We start from the raw sequence: 23228 nt of genomic DNA on the forward strand, positions 1-23228 counted from the left end.
AATGATTTTCGCAAATAACAAAATATTTATTATACCATTATTATTATTAGTCGTATTTGATGTGCGCTTTCGTGTTATCCGGATACATATCAAGCTTAGTCGATTTCTTGCATATAATTCGTTTCGTTGTTACCTCATCATCACTTAAATTTTAGGATTAGTAATTATTCGCTTGTATTAATTGCTTCGTAATCGTGTTAGAATTGTTTTGTTTGGTGTTTAGTGCTGCTACCAAATCGCGTTCAACAAACAAAGAAAAAAACAAAAACTTTCCTCGTCAGCTACAAAATTATGTTGGTTAGTGTAAAGAAATTTTACTAAAAACTTGTATTCCCGTTCCCAAGCTAAACGATTGTGGCGATCCTTAGAGTGGCTGGTACTTAAACTAGATAACTATAACAAGCATTCTGATTCTGAGTTTCAGTTTCGATGTCTGTATGCTGTGTTCAGTTGCTATAATTGATTTCTATGGCGTTGAGAAATAATTATAGATCCGATTGTCCAGGTCCTGAAAGAGATTAAATGAAGGAGGTTATTAAAGTCATGTCTTTTAAGGCCAAAAGTAACAAACAAATAAAGCTAACACTTAACTGTAGGAACTTCCGAGTCTGAGTCAGACTCACATATATACGAAACGTAAATAAAATAAAAATTTCAAAGCAGCAACTAAGAAAGTGCAAGTGCCAGGCAGCCAAATCAATTTTGAGAGAAAACTTCACCTTTATTGTTTAACTTTTGATTGCTTTGTTCATTCAATTCAAGTCAAGTCAGTTCAAAGTTCAATACAATTCAAATCTCGGGGTAAAAGCCATTCATTGTCATTATTAAAGTTAACGATTAATTGTTGTTAAGAATATATATATCTTTTATTGTGTGTAGAACAAGTTAATCGAGTATAAGAAATAGAAACATTTAATTATGCATTTGTAAACTCATGAATGGTTAATGTAACGAACGACTTTTCGACAAGTTATATATTGTACAATTTTCGATTTTATATATTCTCATTATCAGTCTATTATTTGTATTGTTTTTTTCGTTTATTTGTGACAACAACAAAAAATAATCTTCATTCGTTGTTCTTTGCAAGGTGGAGTTTGCTCTCCAAGCTCAAGATTTTTGGGGGAAGCGTTCTGGGATATAGGAACTACAACAGATCGATAAAAATATTTGCGATGAGAAGTAAACAGGATTTAAAACAAAGGTCTATTTTTTAATTATTTCAATTTATATTGTTAGATCGAATATGTTAATGGTTTCGAGTACTACGAATTACTTGAAAGATGTTAATTGGTGAGCACTGTTGTTGGAGCATACAAACCTGCATTGAATTTTTAATAAATCTAAAGATCAAACGATCTAAAGTGATATCGCAAATATTTTTATAGAAGTTATTAGAATAGATTACGGCACACAGAATTAAAATCAAATAGCGGCGAAAATAAAAGTAATAAATAGAATAGAGGACAATTTTTAATTTTTTTCGAATATAATGAATAACATTCAAATTAGTTCAAAAGTTTTGTGTTTTTTTTTTTTTGGGTAATTTTTGTTGTTGCTTTTAATAAAATTACATTTTTAGGTACCTTAGGATTTTGAACGAGTTTTACGAAATCTTTGAGTTGAGATGAAATTGTTTTTGGTTTTTCTTTTATTTTGTTGTTTATTGTGGCGATTTAATAGATTTTTTATTCAGTTTTATATGCTGGTTATTTGGTTCGATTATGTCGAGAGAGAGTTATGTTTTACAAATTTTGACATACTCATGTAGTAGTTTGGTTTTTAAGAAAATGATTTTGAATTTTTGGTTTTGCGCTTTTCTGAGGTAACAAACGAACGAACGAATGAACGATTTCTTTTCATTGGTTTCAATTGGTTTATTTACATGTTTAATATTTAGTTTATTAAAGTGTTGAGTGTATTTGGTATTCATAATGTACATAATGTGAGTGCTGGGATGATATGCGATTGGATGATGGTGATATAAGAAATGCAAAACTGGCTTTGGGTGATACCCAGTCCTTGGGCAGTGACTTCTATGGCCAAATGCAGAAAGATCGCCTTAGGCGCTAAATTATCATTACCAGAATTCGGGAGTGGTAACCGGTTCGAATATCGATTAGCCTCCAGATTAACCTTTTAGGTTTTCTACCATCCATTTTAGGGGGATTACAGAACCCATGAGGATCGAGTAAGGCCCCTGTCGCTTTGAATTCGCTTTTCATTTCGTTCGATTTGGTGGGGGATCTTCGATCCCTAATCGCATCGGAACCGGTCTCACATCCCTGCTAAGACTACAGACCCGCCCTGATATATACAAGTGGCTACGTCCTTGCCATTCCCTACACCCGACGCCAACTGCTCACGGATCGCTCCCGGGACTGTGAGTTCTGTCGGAAGCATTCCGGACTCTTACTGCCCCTGGCATTGGCTATCTCCGGCGATTCTGTGACTCGGGCCAAGTCCCGGTTTATGGTCTTGGAGCTGAGCACTCGGGGGCAACGAACCGTCCAGGGGCTACGTCGCGGATCCTGCAGGTTCCGGAAGGCCTTGGAGGGGAGAACCTCGTCACCACTCCCACTAGCCTCGCACCAACTGTTGTAGTAGTCGGAGTACTCCTTGTCGTGCTTCGGGGTTGGCGCCGGCGTGCTGTCCAGGGAGCTGTTCTGCGCAGAGTCCATCTCCTCGGCAAGGGCTCGCTTGGCCGCCGCCTGAAGCTTCTCCATGGGCAGTTTGCGAAGATGCGTGCTGTCGCTTTTCAGGAGCAGGCTCTGGACCAGTTCGTTGACCAGCTTGTCGCTCACCACCTTCTGGTTCTTGGCCGATGGCCCCATAATGGGCGAGGCTGGACTGTTTGGAGTTGATGGATTATCCGCATCAATGCTGGTATTCTTGCGGAGGGGCAGGGAGAGACGCTCCCGGCGCTGGGTCATTGTCTCCGCTTCGCTAAGGGCACTCGGATTCTGTTTCCTGGTGATAGACACATTGTGCACGATCTTCCGGCGACTGGGCTTCAGTTGGAATTCATCAGCCTGCGTGGCTGTCGGATCCTCCGGAAGGTCGTTTTCGTCATGGAGCAGCTTGAAGAGCCTGGAATGTGTGGCCGCTCGCTGGTAGCTGCTCATCTTGCGCAGCTCCGGGAAGCTCTCCGATTCGGTGTCCGTCTCGGACAGGTGACGGTTCATGTCGGTTACCCCGGAATCGTCTTCCTCGATCTCCGACTCAGAGCGCTGGGTGCTGCTGTTACGGGATAGTGTTCCCTTGCCAACACCACTGTCCACGGACAGGGACTGTGTGGTCAAAGCCTTGGATCCTTGTGAGGGCACGACTTCAAAGGCACTGATTCTGTCGCGTACGGAGATCTTTGGCGCTTCCGAGCTAAACTTTTCAACTCCCAGATCGGGTAACCCGTTCGGCAGGAGCTTAACCTCTGGTTCTGGCTCCACATAGACCTCAGGCAGTTGGGGTTCGGAATTTGTGGGCGTTGGCGTGGGAGCCCCTCTTTCCTCTTCTTCGGCTTCAGGGATTTGCGGTTTGTGCTCCTCTACAATGGCACCGTCTTCGCCGACAATCTCGTATCCGCCTGGTGGTCCCAGTTCCATGTCCTGAGGTTCTTCGGCTTCCAGGATAACACTGCTGCGATTAGCCTTCTGGGAACTGGCCTGCGGTGGCGTTTGCTGACCATCGATGGAGGTGTTGAAGAAGGCCATGGCTTGGCGGTAGTTATGTCGCTTCTGTTCCGCCTCCTCGACCTGCTCCTTCTTGGCACGCTCATTTTCTATATCTGCCCAGAAGTCTACTTCTTCCTCCTGGTCTTCATCCTGCGGAGGTGCAGACCAAGTATACACTGTGGCTGGCTCGTGCATTGAAGCCATGGACATAGTGTCTACATGGCTCAGATTTGTCTCTGGGTTTGGCTCTTCTGCTTTGTTCTCCTCTTCCTCCTCCTCTTCTGAAGAATCATGTTCCAGTTCCTCGTATTGCTCGGCCAGTACCTTCTCCTCCTCCACAACTGGATCGACTATTACGGGTTCCTCGCCTCTGGCTGCTTCTAGAGTGGCCCACACATCGATCTCCACTGCCGGCTCATCAGGCAACTTGGCTCTGAAGGCTTTCGTTTCCACTGGCTTGTAGGGTGTCTCCTCCACGGAGTTCTGACGTTCCTTTCGGGCCCAGAAGGTGGCCGATTTGTGGAAGGTCACATCCTCATCATCATCGTCCCCAGGCTTCCTATTGGCTTCGATCTCGGCCCAAAAGTCAATTTCTTCATCGGTGTCAACCTCGCGAGGCTCCTCTGGGTACTTTGTGGGATCATATTCCATGTTTTCGGGTTTTTCTTCTTCGTGGATGCTGGTAGTGGATTTGATGTCCGCCCAAAAGTCTCCTTCTTCTTCTGCAGGCTGGGAGGAATAATCTTCTTTGCTCTGATCTACCCAGATAGTGGACTCCGTTTCCAACTGAGGCTCTTGGTTGTAAGTGGAACTCTTCCAGTTCGTACTTGAAATCGTCTCGCTGCTCTTAGCTGCCTTAGCTTGCTCTACCGAAGCCCAGAAGTCCTCCTCTTCGTCTTCTTCCTGGTGTTTATCCTCCTGGGGCTGTTCAGGCTTTTCTTCGACGATAAAATGTACCTCTGCTCTTTGAGAGCCGGGTAAGGAATCCACTCGAGCTCTTAGTGTTGTGGTCCAGTGCTCCACTCTGTTGACAGCCTCTTTCTTGAGGGGCGTGTATGTGACGGTTTTCTTCTTTTTGGTCCACTGCTTGTCAGCCACGTCAGTAGATTCCTTTTTTTCTATGCTAGCCCAAAAATCCACTTCCTCTGGCTGTTCTTCGGGTGCCTTCGTGGGCTCTGCTTCTTGGGATGCTGTGGCAAAGGTGGACCAGAAACTATTTTTGGCTGCTTCCAAAGATGCCTGAGTTTTGGACACATCAGCGGATTTGGGCCTCGGAGGCTTAGATTCCAATGCATTTTCTTTGGATCGTAGTTTTGGGACTTCAGCCGGTTGATCTGCTGGCTTTGCTTCGGGTGTTTTCCAGAAGTTTTTCGACTGCTCCATCATTTTCTGGGCCTGCATCTTGGTGGCCATCAATGTGGCGAAGAAATCAAACTCTTCCTTTGGCGAGCTGGCCACCTCCTTGACTTCTTCGGTCTTCGGCTTGACGTCCACTTGGGATATATTATTGGTGACATTATTGGACATTGTGTCTCCAAGGAATTTGTTTCGCATTCCCAAGGAAAATGAATTCGTGTCATCTTCAATACTGGGTTTCCTGGGAACAGTCATCTCCTCCACTGGATAGGCATTGGAGGTCTTGTACGGCTGTGACGTCTTTTCCACTGAATTGGAACGTGAGGAGTTGGACAGACTAATGGTTACACTGACGTCGCAGTCATCCTCATCCTCGTCTTCGCTTTCCACTTTGGCAACACTGAAGGAACTGGCAATGCTTGGACGCTTCTCCTCGACCTGGGTGGTGCTGCCCACTTGTACTGTGGCGACGTCCTCATCATTGGTATTGCGGCTGAATGAGAACCGCAAAGGAAGACGCACTGTCACCGAGTTGGACTCCTCATCGTCATCGTCGTTCTCCTCGATTTGCTTATCAATTTCGTCCACAATGGTGGATCGGGAGTCATCCTTACGGACGACAGTCTTGGCATACTCGCTGCTGCGCTCCAGCTCACTTTCCTCTTCGTAAATTACGCTCAGATCCTCCTCCACAATGTAGTCCTCTTCCATTTCTTCCACGAGGCCTTCCTGCTCCTCTTCATCGAACATCTCGTCTGCGGTGGTTTCGTCATCGTCCTCATCACTACTTTCTGAATCCAAGTGCTGCTCGAGGGTTTTTCCTTTGTAGACTTGAACATTGGTCACCGATTTGATGGCCTGCAGGGGAGTCGGACGGGCTCCCATTTTCGGAGTAACTTCATCATCCTCGTCACTGCTCTCCTCCGAAGAGTCGCTGTCGGAATTCGAGGCATTCTCGCTGGGTGATCTGTCGCCCAGCTCCTTCGACTGTTCGCCGGCGTAGTTCTTCTGCAATTCCTTGGAGAGGTTGGCCTGGGTATTGCCCCCGGCTATCTTGTTGATGTTGGCCAAACGCTGGCTGAGCACATCGATGACCTGCTGGTTGTTGGTGCAGATATTCCTGGCCTTTGGCCGGCTGACCAGCTCCTCTATCTCCACGGAGTGAGCCCGCTTGGGCGGCTCCCGTGGCTCCACGCGAATATGATGTTGCATAATCACCTGCGAGGGCATGTCGTCGGTGCTGGGGGTGATGATGATGTCCGGCAAGACGCTGCTGGCCCTGCTCTCCTCCGTGGAGCTCTGGCTGTAGCTGGGAGCTACTGGATAGGGATACGGATGGCCATAGAAGGGGGGGTAGGCAGCAGGGGATTGGGGCTCCCCCGCCTGGGCGCCGTATGGCGGCATGGGTGGCGGTGGGTAATAGGGATAGTAGTAGGGATACGGGGGAAAGCCCTCTGCGGGCTTTCCCTCTACCGTGTGTGGTGGTGGTGGGGGTGGCGGATAGGGGTAGGGATAGGGCCAGGGCGCGGCACCTTCACCGTTTGGTGGCGGCGGCGGAGGCATGTACCAGGGATAGGGGTAGCCGTAGGCATAGGGATACTGCGGTGGCACCGACTGAGAACGAGGAGGCTGGGGGGCACACGAGCTATCTGAACTGAGGGATGAGTTTGATGAGTGGGTGGTGGGGTCTGTGTTGTATGTGGTGGGTGGTGGTGTGGGGGTGGCTGAGGTGTAACTTTGGCGTTTGTTGGTTTTATTGTTAATCTTATTATGATTATTATTGTTTTCATTATTATTATTATTGATATTAATTGGGCTTTCGTTCAGTTCAACATTTTCCAAATCCGAGTCCAGCTCGGTGTGATTTTTATGGTCTGAGGTCGGTTTTTGGTACACGGTTATCAAATATAAAAAAAGAAGAAAAGAAATAGACACGGTGAGAGTGCGAACATTATGTTGTGAGTGTGTTTATAAATCTGATTCGATCCGATTTCATCGGCCTGATTGATCGACTGATCGACTGATGGGTTAAACGATCAAGCAAAGCTATGTACAATTAAATGGCGCATGAGATATCGAAAATGGATGCTCGCTTGCAAAATGGTGTGTTGGTTTCTTCATGCAATCCAAACAGTGTTCTTTCCATTTAATTATAAGTATTCATATATGTGCATTACTTATCCATTATTGTCAGAATTAATATATTAAACTCAAAGGGGATTAAGTCGAACTCTTGACTGAACACCATTCAGCAAAAATTAAGGTGAAATCTCTCAAAAAGGATTCTGTTTTCTGATGCGATATTGCATATGCATATGTCTGGGAATGATTTTAGTAATGCTGGATGGTGGGTGAGTATATATACAGCCATGATATAACTTTATAATAAATGTATGACTTTGATTGTGATTTCGGATTTTTGCTATCCCCTAATCTCCTGCTCCTTGGTGGGGGTTTCAATTCTGGCACAACATTACTTACCGGCATTTTCAGGTGTTGTCATTGCTTGAAGAATCTTAAAAGATCGACTGGGGATAGCGCTTCCTGTGTACTTTTTGGGTTCCGGAACTTGTTGTTCACTAGGCGGCACATATTGTTTTTGTTGTTGGGGTGTATCTAATAAATATTATTTAAAAATAGACTTCGTTTATATATTTTTAAACTATTTCTAGCCATACCATAACGTTGTTGTGTGAATCGATTCTGGGCAGAGACTCCATTACCTGAAATAAAATCAACACATGTAGAAGCTGAAAAAACCCACCTTAATATATAAAAATCAACTAAAAATTAACTGTTTTTATAATTAGTTTTCTACTAAGTAGTGCTGCATAATTTTGATTTGAACTAAAATGGCACCCAACCTTAGGACATACACAGGAAGCTGATTAGTTTCTATCAACCGAAAGAATTTGTGGCTCAAAGCTGTTTTAGGTATTAGTAATAGACTAAGGACCCAAAGACACTCCCAGGGGACTACGCACTCTTTACCTTACCCACCGCTGGATGAATATGAGGGATCTGGAAATGGGGGACAACCTATGGGGAGGGAGGGAGCTACCTATCGAATCTCACCTTGCGGGGACCAAGCTAGTGGCGTACCCGACTGATACTGCTGCTGATCCTGGGCGATCTGGAGGCGCCTCATCTGCTCGATGGTGGGACTATTCCTAGCCTGTTGGGCGCTCATCTGGCGGGCGAACTGTGGCCGCTGCAACTCCGCCTCCTGGGGCGTTTGTTGCGTCTGCTGTTGCTGCTGGGGATGCGTTTCATCGCTGCCATCGTCCACGGTGTCGGTTATCTTTTGCAAAATTCTAAACGATTTCGATTGGATGGGTGGTGAACGTGGATCGCTGCAAGTAGATATAGCCATGTGTTAGGTTAGGTTGTTGGTTAGCATGCCATCGAAAATGTCTGAAGTCAACCAAATTACAACAATTTTTGGCGAACGAAACGATTGGGTTAAGTGTTATGATCAGTTTGGATACGAACTGTAGAGAAACCAAATTTTTGTATCTAAATTTTGCATTAATGTACGAATTTGTACTTTGAGCTGAGATGCACTTGATGTGGATGATATTGATAATGAGGATGATGGTGAGTCACATAATTACACTACAATTATTCACATTACGAAAAATCCCTGAAGAAAATCGCTTAAGCTTTTTAAGATATCTTTTAAGCATCTTTTAAATGGAGCTATATTTTAAAATATTTTCCCTATTATATTTCAATCTTTTCCCAATTAGAATCAATTATTTATTATCTAAATGTAGTTTATATTGGGTTTAAGTTTTAAACTGGGCTTAAATACAAATTTTGAATTAAATAAAGTTTTGAGGAAAGCAAATTCTTGTAATAAAGCCACTTGAGTAGCCATTATATTTTAGATCAACTTTGGTAATGAAATAAGCCTTGTTTTCTTATTAAATATCCAAAAAAAAAGTATAAGAAAATCTTATACAGAAAGTCTTAAAGTTAAAAGGAGAGGGATCCTAAACATTCTCTTGAATTCTTTATATAACTTTTAAGCCCCGAACCTTTCCCTTATGATATATAGTATAGATTCTATACCCTAACCGGAATACTATTTTCTGCTCCATTTTAAGATTTAAATTCATAGTTCCAATTGAATGACATTAATGTTAGGGTTATTTTGCTGGCGACAGTGCTCTCGTAATACCTGAGACGATTCTTTCTGTAGAGTATCTCCGCCTCGAGCGGACACTGGTGCACATACAAATTGTAATTGCCACTAAATAGTCGTTGGTTTAGTTGGTCAGAGAAAAGCACAAAATTAAGACGCATTAGTGCTGGCCAGGATTAGTGTTGTTTTGGGCAAAGCACAAAAATATCAACAAACGGACAGACCTATCCGTTGCGGGCTACTTACTTTTGGAGTAGCACTGGCGACTGGGAGACCGGACCTCCGCGTCCTCCCTCGATGGCGATCGGAATTATCCTGGTTGCGTTGCCATTGGTGCTGGCACTCACCGGCTGCTGGCTGGGCGACAGGACGCGCTGGGAACTTGGTTCCCGCCACTGCCCTGCGGGGGGAGCTGCATAATTGTTGTAACCTTGATCGACAAATTGATTAGCTGAGCGAATTATGTGACCTGCAGGCGCTTTCGTAGGAGAGAAAGAGTGTACATAGACACACGGTAATATAGAGAACTCGGAGTAGGGGTTATACAACTGGACAGAGAGCTGGGACTACGGGATGTTTGGGGAGGGGTAAGACATTCCTGGGGAGCGGCAGGTGCGAAGGAGTGGGAGTGGTTTTTAAATTTTGTGGGTGGGTATACAACTAATGGGTTTAGTCACAAACATCTAGAGGTTTTTAGGAAAGCGCCACAAATAAAAAGAACAAAACACATGTTAAAGGCTCTGGGGCTGGGAGGACTTACCACCGAAATTGGGCTGGGCTGCGGCATAGGTGGGGGTCTGCTCGAGAGTGATGGGTATGATACGTTCCTGAAAATAATGAAACTTTAAATAAAATTAAAGACAAAGTAATAAAATGGATAACCCACCCTTGGTGCACTTGGATTGGCATTGTTGTTGCTGCTGCTGCTGCCATTGGTGTTTAGATTGATCTGCAAACGCAATCCTCCTGGCTGAGGATTCGATCCGAAATTTTGCTGACTGATGATGGGAGCAGCTGCCACCGGAGATGGTCCATAGCCATTTCCTGTCTGAGGCTGCAACTGCGGCAGCTGGTAGAAAGAGGTCTGGCTCTGGGGCTGCGGTGGTGCCACTTGGGGCTGCGGCGCCGGCGTGGTCTGTCTGAGAGTGGAGGGCAGCACGTTGCCGTTCTCCTCGGGACGACCCAGGGCCCAGGGTGCCTGCTCCTTGCTGGCCGGCTGAGAGGTGAGCCACCTCAGAGGCTGGTTGGCTTGCGGCTGCTGTGACTGCTGTTGTTGTGGCAACTGCCGCATTGGCGAATCACGGGCACCTGGCTGCTGCTGCTGTTGCTGCAACAGAATTCGTTGAGCCTGCGGCTCTGTGGGTTGGGCCAAGGGAGCGATGTAAAGCGAGCCAACATTGGTCTAAAAAAGGTTAAAGGTAAAAAATAAATATTTTAATATAATAATGGATTTAGTGTTTATGATTAAAATTCTCTATTTTTCTCTCTCTCTTTCGCCACTGCCACTTGCCTCAAGTTCAAAATTCGTGTTTGGCCTTTACATTTTGCTAATTATAGCCACTATATACCACTGCACTTGGTTTTTGCGTTCAATGTTTAGTCTAAAATGTAAAGCCAACAATCTCTCTAGAAATTTTTGTCTAAAAATACCCCAAATACGGAAGCCTTTCCGTTCGAATTCTTCATTCACGCAATTATTTCCAAATTTTACAACTTTTTTTCGTTACTCGATTTGAATATTACTCATTCGTTGCTTGGCCAATGGTGCGTATGAGTAATAAAGTTAGAGGTCGAACAAAAATGGAAATTGCACAAAAATAATTACATATTTGGTAATTTTATTTTGTTGGCTTTTGATTTTTACTCACAGGCTTTGCTGCTGCCGCATATTGGTTTTGGGTTTGAGTGCCAAAGTTCTGCTGTTGCTGCAGCTGCTGTTGTTGGAAACTAGTTGCTCCGGTTTCAGTCCTAGCTGGGCTGAAAACATCGCGAGATCTCTGTTGCTGTTGCTGCAGGGCCTGAACATTGTTGTAGATGGGCTGGGGATGCGATTGCAATTGCTGTTGCTGCTGCGGCTGTTGCTGTGGGCCAGGCTGGGTGCGTTGTGTTCTCCAGGGCACAGATTGGGCGGCCTGTTGCTGTGGCGACTGCTGTGGTGGCACCTGGGCCAGTGGCGATATGGCTGCTGGTGGACGTTGCTGCGGCGACTGTTGCTGTGGTGGCACCTGAGCCAGTGGCGATATTGCTGGCGCCGGACGTTGCAGCGGCGACTGTTGCTGCTGGGCATACCGGAAGGGACTTTCTGTGGATCGCTGTTGCTGCTCGAAGGGCGATCGAGGACTCTCCGTTTGCCGAGTGTACACATTCACAGCCGGAGAAGTCGGCATAGCTACACTACGGAACTGTGATGGAAGCTGTTGCGGCTGCTGTTCCTGTTGTGGCAGTTCCGGCTGAGCCTGTGGCTGTGGCAGCTGCTGTGGCTGCTCCTGCTGTTGTTGCTGTTGTGGCGGTGTTGGTGGTGGGGTTGGCTGTTCCTGCGGCATTGGTGGTGTCTTGGGAGAAGCCACCGGCGGCTGTTGCTGTGTAGTGGGTGTGTATGGGATATAGCTGTTGCCATTGTTACTTTCCACACTGGGAGCTGGTGCTGATCTGGGAGCTGAATTTAAAAACAAAAATATTTTATTAACTTCCCTGCCATGTCATGGATTTTGTGATATTTTTTATTTTAGTGCTGTTAGTGGGAGATTGGTGAGCCAATTTGTGGGCCTTTGGATGTCTAATTAGTGGAATGGGTTTTTAGAAGAAGCAACCTCAACCGCTTAGTATTTGCTGGCGATGTATCATGAGTCGTATCGGGATCAGTATATCCAAAACCAAAAACCATTAGGGAAATGCCAGCCAAGTCCTCACCATCAACAACATCGGAGGGAGTGTTGCTGCTGCTGTTGCCATTGCTGTTGCTGTTGCCATTGGTGTAGCTGTCAGTTGGGGCAGCTGCCACCTCGGGCAGAGGGCTCTTGGAGCGGTCTTTGCAGTACTCGTCCTTCCAGAATGTGTTCTTCTCCACCGGAGGCGGAACTTTGCGCAGCGCAGCCATCGGGTTGGGCGGGATCTTGATCTCCGGCCGGAAGCCGAGTGGCGGCGGCTCGAAGCGCTGTGGAGTGGGCGACTTGCGGGCAGTCGCCGGAGAACCGGGTGCACTGAGACGCCCTGAGGGCGGCGCTAGTGTGCTGGGTTGTTGGGGGGGTGGTGGTGGGGGTGCAGCCGCTGCAGCGGCGGACGTACCGTTCTTTCCCGTCTGTCCCAGGGGCTGTGGCGGCGGCGGCGGGGGCAGCACCTGGAAGGGCATGCCCATGGCAGCGGCACCTATAGCGCTGGCCGCGCCTCCGCCCGGCGACTGCGGCTGGGCAGGTCTGTTCTGTTGGGAGGCGCCGGTCGCCCCCTCCGACTGGGCGTTGCGGGCCAGGCGCTTGGCCATTCGCTCGGACCGGATCTGGGAGAGATCAATGCCGCCGGGTGTGTAGGTGAACGGCTTCTTGTCTTTTGTCATCATAGCGTTCTGGACGCAGGCGGGGGCCTCGTAGCCTCCGTTTCCGGCTCCTCCACCTCCGCGCTGTCCATATCTGAGGTCATGAAATGGAAAACAGACATTTATATTTAGAAAAGCGTATATGTAATGTAACAATATCATAAAAATAGAAATGATTTAAAGTCTATTATTGAATAGCTTGCCAAAATTTGGTTCAGTGTATCTATGCTAATCCAACTTCCATCTCCCCTTTGTTTGGGCTATTTATCATAATTTTTGTTAAATCTTTTTCTAATTTATTGTTTTGCGACCGTCCACTGGCAAAAAAAGCCCTCACTCGTGTTGTTTTTCCTTTCTTTGGCTGCTGCTTGACTAATGAGTCGCTCATCGATAGTTCAACGAGCCAATGTTTTGATTTTTTAACGATCAACGACCGACCAGCGATCAAGGGGGAAAGTGAGTCTCTGAAGCTGCTGGCAACGACCATCCATAGAAGGTGATACGACCGATGAAGTGCAAAATTTTGAAAGGTTGAAAGTGAGAAGTTATTGGGGTAAAGTTAGGCTCCATAAGAGTAAATTATTGAATTGGCTTTTTTTGTGCAAATTAAGCGACTTGATACGATTAAGTAATTGGCTCAAAAAACTACTTTCAACAAAGTATTCATTAAAAGTTGTAGTTAAGACTTTCATTTTAAAAAATATAAATACCGTGGAGGTAATACTACTATTTCAAAGTTAAGATTAAGACTTCCCAGACATCAAGATTTCGGTTCAGAGCTTTTCTTTGGACACTTTCACGCCCTCATTGGAGACATTTTTCCCGGCAGATGTCAAGTGATTTTCTCCTTATAATTTACTTAATTTAAATGCGATTTGCACCAACAATTTGCTAATTAAAAGCGAAAATCGAAGACGTTCGGTGACGTTCTCGTTTAAGTGGAGACTCCACAACCTGAGAGACGTCCACCAGCAGCCTGAAAGCCTGTTATGCTGAAAGAAAGTGATGGCTGGGAGTGGGTCTGGGACTGGACGTCGGGCTGTGGTTCGGGTTCTGAAAAGTTGTCAGGCCTGTTGCCTGCCGTCCATCAGCTTCATTAGTTTTTATATTCAGCTGGAAACTACTAGTACAGCCATACGTATATGCGAGTGCGTGGATGATTCGCCGGCAAGTGGGTCAGGCGAACAGGAACAGGTGATGTTCAGGTCTGTTCCATAAAGCTGACATACGGCTGCGGTCTCGCCAAACTTTATTCACCTCCAAGTCTGCGGTTGTCCTCTTGGGACAGATCTGCAACCGCAAATGCGAAGGCCAGGCACTTAGTGGCTGTATCTCGTATGTGGGAAAAATGATTGCAAAACTCACCCACAACAGCGACTTAATAAACTGGCTTACATGCAAATTGGAGCGCGTGCATCAAAGTCAAATGCAGGTGACGTAACTCTGCGGCTGCGGTTAACAGTCGCAGAAAAAATAATATAAAAAAAATATTCATATACGAGTATTTGAAACAAATCACATCATTAATTGTCTCCAAAAGGGGAGCGATCAAAGAAATGCTGTCAGCTCCTTTTAGATGGCGGGGGAAAAACTATGGAAAGATATTCCCGGGCAGGTTAGGACAGACATGACTATGTCTGTTGAACTTGCCATTGATTATGTGCGAATAAATAGCATCAACGGCTTCCATAATTGTCGAGGCGTGTCCAAAATTGTGAGGTCGTTCCGATCGGTTCGTTTATTGACTCGGTGGCTGTTTATATGGCAGGGTAGGAAATTCAATTTACACAACAGTTTTGTTAACTGTTTTCCCATTATTAAACGCTATCGAGCCTTATTGGGAACGGTTATGAAAGTTATTAAAGCCAGACAAGCCTAGAAAAGTGTCAGCTTAGGCTCTACAAAAGTTCCTGAAAATGCAAATCTTATTTTATTTTATTTCATTGTTCTCAATTCCCTCTAGGTTACTTAAAAGAATCGTACTCATTGCTAAAATTATTCTTTAAAACTAAAAGATACACGCGTGTCGCCAGAAACTAAAAGCACAGATGTCCGCCGGTGACGTCAATGGCGGGGACGTGGCGTCAGTACTTGGCCTGGTACTTGGGGGATTCGGATATGAAATGGCTTCGGAGTACTTGACCACAAAACTAGACGGGACCACCAGCTGTTGGCCCGCTCTGACAGATTTGGCAATTAAAATGTCAGACCCCTATGTACGTGGAAGTAGGAAGCTTTGTTCTCAGTGCATAGGTAAACTGGCTAAAATATTTAGCATAGAATCATAATATGCCGTGACTAATTCCAAGGCACGTTTGACACAATTTCCTTGTCGCTATAATGAATCACAAGTAATTGCGACTTGCATTTAGTTGCCTTAAATAAACATTTTCAAAATAAATACATATATTTTCAGAAATATAATTAGAGGATTTTATCGGCCAACAAATGGGTTGTATATTTTTTTCCAAAAATAAATCAAAACATTAAGAAATGGCAGCTGTCCGTGCGTGCGGAGAAAACATGCAATGGCCACCAAAAAAATCACAAAAAATGAAATGATAGGAAAACATCTGGGAAATTTACATTTTCACTTTTTGTGGCTTGGTTTTGATTTGGCCATTCCACATGCAAATGAGCGTGCAAATAGCTATCAGCAGGTAACTGGCACAGACTAACAGCCGACTGCATCCGCAAGATACTGCAGATGTATCTGGAGAAACATTTTCAATGGCATTTTGTGGAAAGTGATGATCTGGTACTTATTTGTACTAAGGGGTGGCTAAATGCTTTTTTTATTCGAAAGCTATACTTTCAATTTATAATTTAAACTTCTATTTCAATATTATATAGTCTTTCTAAAAATTATACATATTCATAATCATAAGAAACAAGGTATATTAAAATCTAATTATCAAATTACTTATTTGAAGTTCTTAAATTATTGTAGATTTATATTTTTCCAAAACCCTAAAATTCTTTGGTCCATTATACCCCTTGCATACCCTGTTGCCAAAGCCAACTGACTGCCTAGAATTTTCTGCAGCTGGTTGCGCATATTTCAAGATCAAGGGCAGGCAGCCAGCAGCTTCGAGGCAACAACAACCCAGCAGCCGAAGTAAGAACTTGAAAGCTGCCACATGCAACATGACATAATGATAGTCATTGTCCGCCCGAGCTGGTGTGTGCGATTCTGTGTGAGTGTGCCTATAAATAGCTGGAGCTGGAGAGCTGGGGAGCTGGAGTACAGCTGGAGCTGGGTGTCCCGTTCCGTGCAGCAACCGCCCACATTCCTAGGTTGAGCTAATCTAGCGATAAATATTTACTTAGAAATTTTTGCCCGTCTGTGCATTCTGGCTCTTTGTTGCTTTATAATTCAGGTCTGGGCTATTGCGCCTTCCTTATCATGGGAAGAGGCATATGGATAATGGTGTCTTGGCAGGTCATGGACTTACGACGACTCCAGGCAGTTGGTCTTGGCTTCCCCGTTAGTCACAGGATGCAGCTCCGGCAGCTGGAAGCCACGATCCTTGTGCACCATATAGGCGGGCAGTGTGTCGATAATGGCATTGGCCTTATCATTATAAGATCCGAGGAGTTCGCGGTACTTCGAGTAGACGACGCGTTTCAGTTGGGGATTGTTAGCGGATACGGTTACGGAACCGGGGGCGGAAGTTGCCGCAGATTGCATTGTTGAAGTGGCCATTTCTCTAATATTTCTCTTATAGAAGTTTTGTAAACTTTGTTTTATAGTTTTCTTTTTTAGAAATTTGCTTTAACTTCAATAACTTATTTTGAATCACTTTGGCATAGTATATATCTCAAAAAGTCTATAATATAGACTGTATATCATGGAATTAGTTCTATTAATTTCTAAAAAAAAATTATAATATTTTCTTCATAACATTTGTGCAAATCTTTGTTATCAAACACACCATATCAGCAAATATGAACTGAGTAAGCCAAAAACAAAGGGGCAATTTGTAATTCTCTATATGGGGTTGGAGCTACAATCGATTTACATTTGTCAGTAACCAGATAGCTATATTCACACAAAGGTGCCTGGAAGTCAAATAAGCAAACGGATCAGCCTATGAGGCAAATGACTCAACAATCGAAGGCAATTTAACCTTTTTTTGGTACAGGGCAGCCGGCAAACGCCGATGAGTCATAAATACTGAGAAGAATCAACGAAATTAGTGGAATCTTAATCGAAGAGGGGCATATAGTAAAAAAAAGATACCAGCTGTTTTTCTTCACACTGAGATACGCTCACGCATGTTTATTATTTTTAGGAATGAGCTCAATGGATTTTGTGAATTAAAAGCTATACTATCTGGGGGATATTCTATCTCCTAGTTGGCCTATAAGAGAATATATATTATTTGATAAAATTTGACTTTAGTTTTCACTTCGTTATTGTTCACACACCACACTCGTTTCTAGTTAAAGCCACTCGCGCTGCGCAGAAAGTATCTCACGGTTACGTTCGTATCTGTATCTGAAAGCGCACTGGGCGACCGAACGCAGCAGAGTCTCGACGCGCATTGAAGTCGGGTTAGCTGGAGATTGGACTGACTGGACTGGCTGGACTGCGGCTGCGGCTGGAAACTGATTCGTGTGGTGTCGTGTCGGCAACTTGTTGCAGATACATTTTCGCATTGCCGCAAAAGGAAAACCGAGCTCTTGACAAACGTTCGGATGGCACGCGGTGGCCCGCGTCGTCCCGGTCTAGGTATCCACCAGATACCCCGCTCGGCCTGTAGAGCAATTTATACGTCTGTCAAACTGGCTCGATGCTGGCGACAAATTTCAGTCTAAACGCCAAATACTTTCGACGTTTTCGTTTATCTGTATCTGGGCATCAGTTCGGGTGTATCCGTGGATCTCTTATCGTGCGGCTAATTGTTTTCACTTTGCTGTCATGTCGTCTGCTTATTGCTATTGTAGATTTTAATTATTAAGCCAAAAAAATACATTCGGCGTTTATCTTCCACTTGAAGTTCTGGGTGATTTCTTTATCGAGCCTGCCCTGGGTTTTTGCTCTAATTAACACAACAAACCTTGTAGCAGAGTATCTGCGGAAATGTGGCCCACTAGCCTTGACTGACAAATAAATTGTTATCTTTCTGTCAGCCGTTTGCGACGTCTTGGGGCTCAGTTAAATAATAATTGGCAAGAAAGCGTTAAAGAATTTTAAGCGCAGAATGACTGGGCTAAAAACACATTTTCTTTTCTTTTTTTTTCCGATTTGTTCAAACTTAATAATTGTCCGGCCATAAAGAAGGGGAAAGTTGAAAGCTGATGGCAAATGTAACTGCAACTCATCGAACCAACAAAAAACTAAAATTGATAAATTTTTTTATTTTCTTGCTTATTGTATCTGGTTCCTATATTTATCACAAATTAGTAAGTAATACTCTCTGAACTGCTCTGCCTTTTCTTTTAAACTTAGAAGCATTTTCAAATTGCCTCCGAAGCTTATATTTTGTAGTAGAAAGCGGAAAGCAGAAGGCACTGGAGTTGAAAATATCCTAAAACTTTACTACGAAATTATGGTTTGAAGATGGACTTAAAAAGTAACCCAGTAATCCTGACCTGTGTATCCTCGCATGACAACCGGTTTGCCCACTTGGACCTGGAAGCTCTCTACGGCATCCCCCTGACCTGTCCCGTGGAGAAGTGCCAGGCCCAGATGTCGCCTCTCGAGATGCTCACCCACCTGCTGATGCGGCACCGTCCCCACGAGTCGATGATGGAGCTCAAGTCCAACTGGCCCACGCATTACGAGGTGGACCTGGACAAGCTGACTCCGGGCCGGAACCATGCCGTGGGCGTGATCGCCTACGGTGGCACTCCGAAAAGTGGACGCAGTTGTGCGGTGACGCCAGAGCTGCAGATCGTCCATAACATGCCCATCATCCTGATGTTGTACGTCAGCCCGCCGGCGACGGATATGCAGGAGGCCTACATCTTCTATCTGGTCAGCACGGTGGCCTCCAAGCGGGTCAGAGCCCACGTGTCCCTGCTGGACACCGAACATACCCAGGAGAAGATCGGCGTGCGCTGCCTGCGAAACTTTTTGGAAAGTCCACTGCAGAACAGCGAGTCGCTTTTATACTGCAACCTGGACTACCTCCTGTATTCGGCCACCGATATAGGGGAGCTGTGCCACTGCGCCAAGGATCGGCGCGTTTACGTAAAAATCGTGATTAAAGGCGAGCCCGACATGTTCGAGGTGGGTTACCCATTTGAGGAGGATAATAGACCCCCGGCAAACTCCCTGCCAAAGGTGACTCACTCGGATTGACAGACACATTAGAGCCAACTGCCGGTAATTGACGCACACACTTGAAACTCGAGTGGCTGTCAATAATATTCGATTTTTCATCTGTGTACTGTATACGAGTATATTGTACTGTCAGAAAATCAGTCCCCACTTTTCATTCAATAATTTTTTGTTTTGGCTGGCGCGAAAGTGGGTCAGACGTGGATAGATAGATTTTCAGTGTGGTGTTTTTGTGGTTTAATGGTTTCTTTTCGGTGGTGCAGCCCATCAATCAAGAGGGCCATCTAATTAGTTAGCCACAGGCCCCACATTGTGGGAAATCTAAGAAGAATTTTTTCGTTTTTCGGCAGAGAGTGTGGGATTTTTAATTATGTGTTAAATGCTTCTCGTCGCTTTTTCGAAAACAATTTTCCGTTTCATTTAATGAGAAATTATTGAGATACATTTTTGAGAGTTTATATAACTGAGTATTTTGATTAAAAGTCAAAAGAAATCCATCGCCAATTGGTCTAGCGTTTAGTCTAATAAATTAGACAAAACTATACTGGCTGTTAAATTCGCCAACAAACAACATAAATATATAGCATATCTTATATATACACATGGGTGCGATACTATTTATAAGTGGATTATAATTTTGCAAACATAAAACCCACGAAATTTATATGCCATTAAATACAAAAACACTAAAGTGATCTTTGAGGGCAAAAAAAATGAAAACAAAAACTAAAGAGATAAACTAATAATAAAAAGTACATATATTAAGCATCAACACGAGCACATGTGTAGGACTAAGAGGCCTCTTTTTTTGCTGAAATTGACCTTGAAATGAAAAAGAAAAAACGGAGGGGGAAAACTTATTTATTTTTTGTTCCCCCGGCAATCGCAATCAGGGAACCCATTCATCACTTTCTACGACTACTCGAGAGTTTGCAACCCGTTTTGCATTTGTCATTTGCCGGCTGCGTTGATTGCATGACGCGATCCCATCAGACGGAAAGCTGAGCCTGGCTGGGGGATTGGGATTAATCTGGCCTGGGTCAATGAAGTCCATGCCTCTGCCTCGTCCCCTGTCACTGCCCCTGCCACATCGCCCGCAACGCTTCCAGGTGAAAGTGAAACTCTGGTTCGACTTAAAGCCCGTTGCACAATCGATGGCGGCAATATTTCTTCTTCAGCTGATGGCGGGATACACACACAATATGCGCGTAAATTTTGTATATTTTTTCCAACCCAAGCCGCATGTGGCAGCCCAACATTTATGGTCAGATAGGCAATCAAATCCCGCCAGCGCCTTTTTTCGATATTTTCCTCTTTCCTTAGAGCTCGAACTGGTGCTGGTTGAGAAATTGCATTGATTTTGATTTGTGGTAATGAAAAGAGTAAAGCAACAAATTGGGATTTGTGAAACAAATAAAAAATCTCATTAAAAACCTCCTAAAACAAAAAACTTTCCGACATCATGGGCATAATGATTCATTGAATCTATATCGATTCACATGGCTAGGCCAATAGTCGACTCCCAATGTTGTTGAACTGTCATTTGGGTGTGGTTTTATTTATTTACCCTTATCTGGTTTTGGGAATCTTCCTTTAATTTAAATTCCTTTTTCCCTCGCATTCAAATTTCACGGTCATCTGTGACCAACTTGAACTTCAGACAACATGTCTGTTTACAAAAATGTGTAAAAATAAATAAAAATCACACTTGATTTACGCAATCAACAAAAGTGCAAAACAAAACCCACAAAGAAGTGTTAAAATAATTGTCGTTGACAAAAATCAGAGTCATGTCTGGTAATGCATCAAAAAGGCTGTGAATGTGAAGTTTTTAAATCCGAGTTAAAAGTAAATATTTATTTCAAGTTCACACGTAAAAATTAATTGGGATGTACCAGAAAAATATGCAAGTTAACTACAAAAATCTTAATACTATTTCGTACATGTGGCGTATACTTGATATTATTTAAAGAGATTTTAAAGGAAACCTACAATATTTATGTGTTCAATTTCAGTTCTATAGATGGTATTATTTATATTTAAAAATCGTGTTCCTTCTTTCATAATTTTGACCCAATTTCCTCAATATATTATCGTCTATATGTGTGGCTGACGAAAATTTATGCACAGCACATCAACGTCAACACAGAAATGCAAAAAAAAAAAAGACCTCAAAATATATACATATCTGTCTGGGAAAATAATTCAAGAAAATAAAGTCTAGAACAAAACTAAATGCATTGTTTGCCAAATTCTTAACTTTTTTCCTCTTCTGCGAAAGGTTTTTGGTGCGAATTCGCTAGATGAAGTGCGTGGCTGGCTGAGAACTTCCGGTAAGAGCCGTCAGACTTTGAAATTCCCAACACGTGTGCCAAATGCTTCTGGCGAGACTCGAGGGGACAGCTGCTTTCTGCTAGCTTCTAGCTGGGGGGTAAGACATAAAACTTTGCACAAAGTCTTGTTGAAAAATACGAAATTTAATTAATTAATTCGCTTAACGGCGGAACAACGAAAGTGTCGCCTGCCAAAAAGCGCGTGCAGCCTCTGGGGCCTTTTCGGTTCTTGGGCGTGGGCGTCTCCTGGCGTCGAAATCACCCATCGGATGGCCTTCAAAAAACTCATGTGAGAGCCTTAATTGTAGCGGCGATCATAAAGATGTTCGGACTTGAATAAAAGTCTTGTATATAGAAAATATATTGTATATTCATGTTAGGTGTATGCGCCGCCCATCTGTTTTATTTATTTTCTCCGGCTTGTGTTTTATTTTTTAAATAATGAGAAAACTATTAGAAAAAATAAGCAGGTGTTATCCGCAGAAGAGCGGATATGATTGTTTTTTTATTTATATTTTTTATCTTTCTTGTTCTTAAAAGTATTCTTGTTTTAAACTATAAGAAGTTACTTACCCAGAACTCATTTTAGCCGCTTAATATGTATTTTAAGTTAAACTTTAAAACACTTCGATACAACGCCCACGCACAGCCACCGGAGAGAAATAAATCGATTTCTTTTGAATTATTTTTTTTAGCCGTAGGCGTTGATTTTTGCCAAATCGCACGCAAGTTCTACGAAAAGATTTTGCAAACGACGCTTATGCACACAGAAACACTGAAAAATTCATTGGAAATCAAAAGAAAATTATGAATATTAATTCGAGAATGATTTTTGCACAAAATATCACGCGTTCTTATATAATTTTCAGCACGGACACGAGCACAGTGGAAATAGTTTTTCTCTAAATCGTTTCTTGTATATAAAGATAGTTCTAGTATCTACAAGTTTATTGAAAATGATGTTCACAAAAACGAATATTTTAGGGTTCGGCACGGATGACAGTATTCGGAAGAACCCTTTTTCAACATGTTCTGTTGGGAATTTTGTAATTTTTCTATTTTTAAAACGCGGCACGACGCATTGCTCACTTTTGCCAGAGAAAATACTCGTATCTATATCTATATATATCCGTATATATAGACAGCCCAGCTAGATAGATGATGGTATAGTATAGATATATCTATGTGTTAGTTTCTAGTTGAAAATTTCTTTATTTCGGATGGTTTTCTCGTTTGCAACGCGTTCAAGTTAGCAGCCCAAGTCGCACTGAATTCGCACACGAAATTTTCTCGGCCGAAAAGCCGAAAAACACATTTCACATTTCGAAATTGATTCTCCTTCTTATTCGGTAAATGTATATATATACACAATATATGCATATATATATGTTCTATTCGACCATCGGTCATGTCTGTGTCTATATCCGTGGACCAGTAGTGGTCGTACCACCAATGTGTTTGTACTTTCTAGCATGTGTAAAGTGCGTTTGCTCGGAAAATTCTGTTCTATGAATTTTGAGTTTATTTAAACGAAATCTAAATATTGAGCAAGCCCCCAGTTTTCCTCTCTAGCGATCGTCAGAACAATGCGTGTACTTTACATTCACGTCCGACCTTTGTCGGGTTAATGCGCAATGTGCCATAAATATTTGGCACTCGTACCATACGCTTCGAGCTCAATAATTTCGATCTTTGTGCATTGCAGTGCTATCAATCAAAATAATGACTAAACTGCTCCAAAAGAATTATTTCTAGAAAATTTTGAAATCATTTCTTTTCTTTCTTTGTGTTAATATTTTTACAGCTGTATACTTTTTTTGTTCAATGTGCTAGAAATAAATGTGACAAGCCATGGACCAAGATCAATGACAAAATTTTATTACCCATTAAGTGTACAAGAACA

At 43.5% G+C, this 23228-nt stretch overlaps 2 protein-coding genes across 15 annotated transcripts; one reads left to right on the top strand and one right to left on the bottom strand.

Moving 5' to 3' along the window:
* Positions 1–5: 5 nt before the first annotated feature.
* LOC108131268 (putative uncharacterized protein DDB_G0271606) lies at positions 6–22588 on the bottom strand. 14 transcript variants are annotated; one of them, XM_070277643.1, is made up of 12 exons: positions 22415–22588; positions 21899–22100; positions 12085–12797; positions 11043–11830; positions 10061–10576; positions 9935–10001; positions 9421–9652; positions 8103–8380; positions 7706–7750; positions 7509–7643; positions 1587–6901; positions 6–508 (listed from the first exon to the last, which is right to left on the bottom strand). In XM_070277643.1, the coding sequence occupies exons 2-11, from the start codon at positions 21907–21909 to the stop codon at positions 2343–2345; spliced, it is 7344 nt and encodes a 2447-aa protein (XP_070133744.1). In that variant the 5' UTR covers positions 21910–22100; positions 22415–22588; the 3' UTR covers positions 6–508; positions 1587–2342. The 14 variants fall into 14 exon arrangements, with proteins under 14 accessions (XP_070133744.1, XP_070133745.1, XP_070133743.1 ...); XM_070277644.1 differs by lacking the exons at positions 21899–22100; positions 22415–22588 and adding exons at positions 16159–16576; positions 17135–17535 and having other exon boundaries at positions 12460–12797; XM_070277642.1 differs by lacking the exons at positions 21899–22100; positions 22415–22588 and adding exons at positions 16159–16576; positions 17135–17524 and having other exon boundaries at positions 8130–8380.
* Positions 18135–19147, top strand: LOC108131270 (uncharacterized). The gene has a single exon (XM_017250083.3). It carries the CDS (start codon positions 18270–18272, stop codon positions 19011–19013), a length of 744 nt encoding a protein of 247 aa, XP_017105572.2. The 5' UTR covers positions 18135–18269; the 3' UTR covers positions 19014–19147.
* Positions 22589–23228: the final 640 nt, after the last annotated feature.

The sequence above is a fragment of the Drosophila bipectinata genome, chromosome 2L (genome assembly GCF_030179905.1).
Source record: "Drosophila bipectinata strain 14024-0381.07 chromosome 2L, DbipHiC1v2, whole genome shotgun sequence".
Taxonomy (NCBI): domain Eukaryota; kingdom Metazoa; phylum Arthropoda; class Insecta; order Diptera; family Drosophilidae; genus Drosophila; species Drosophila bipectinata.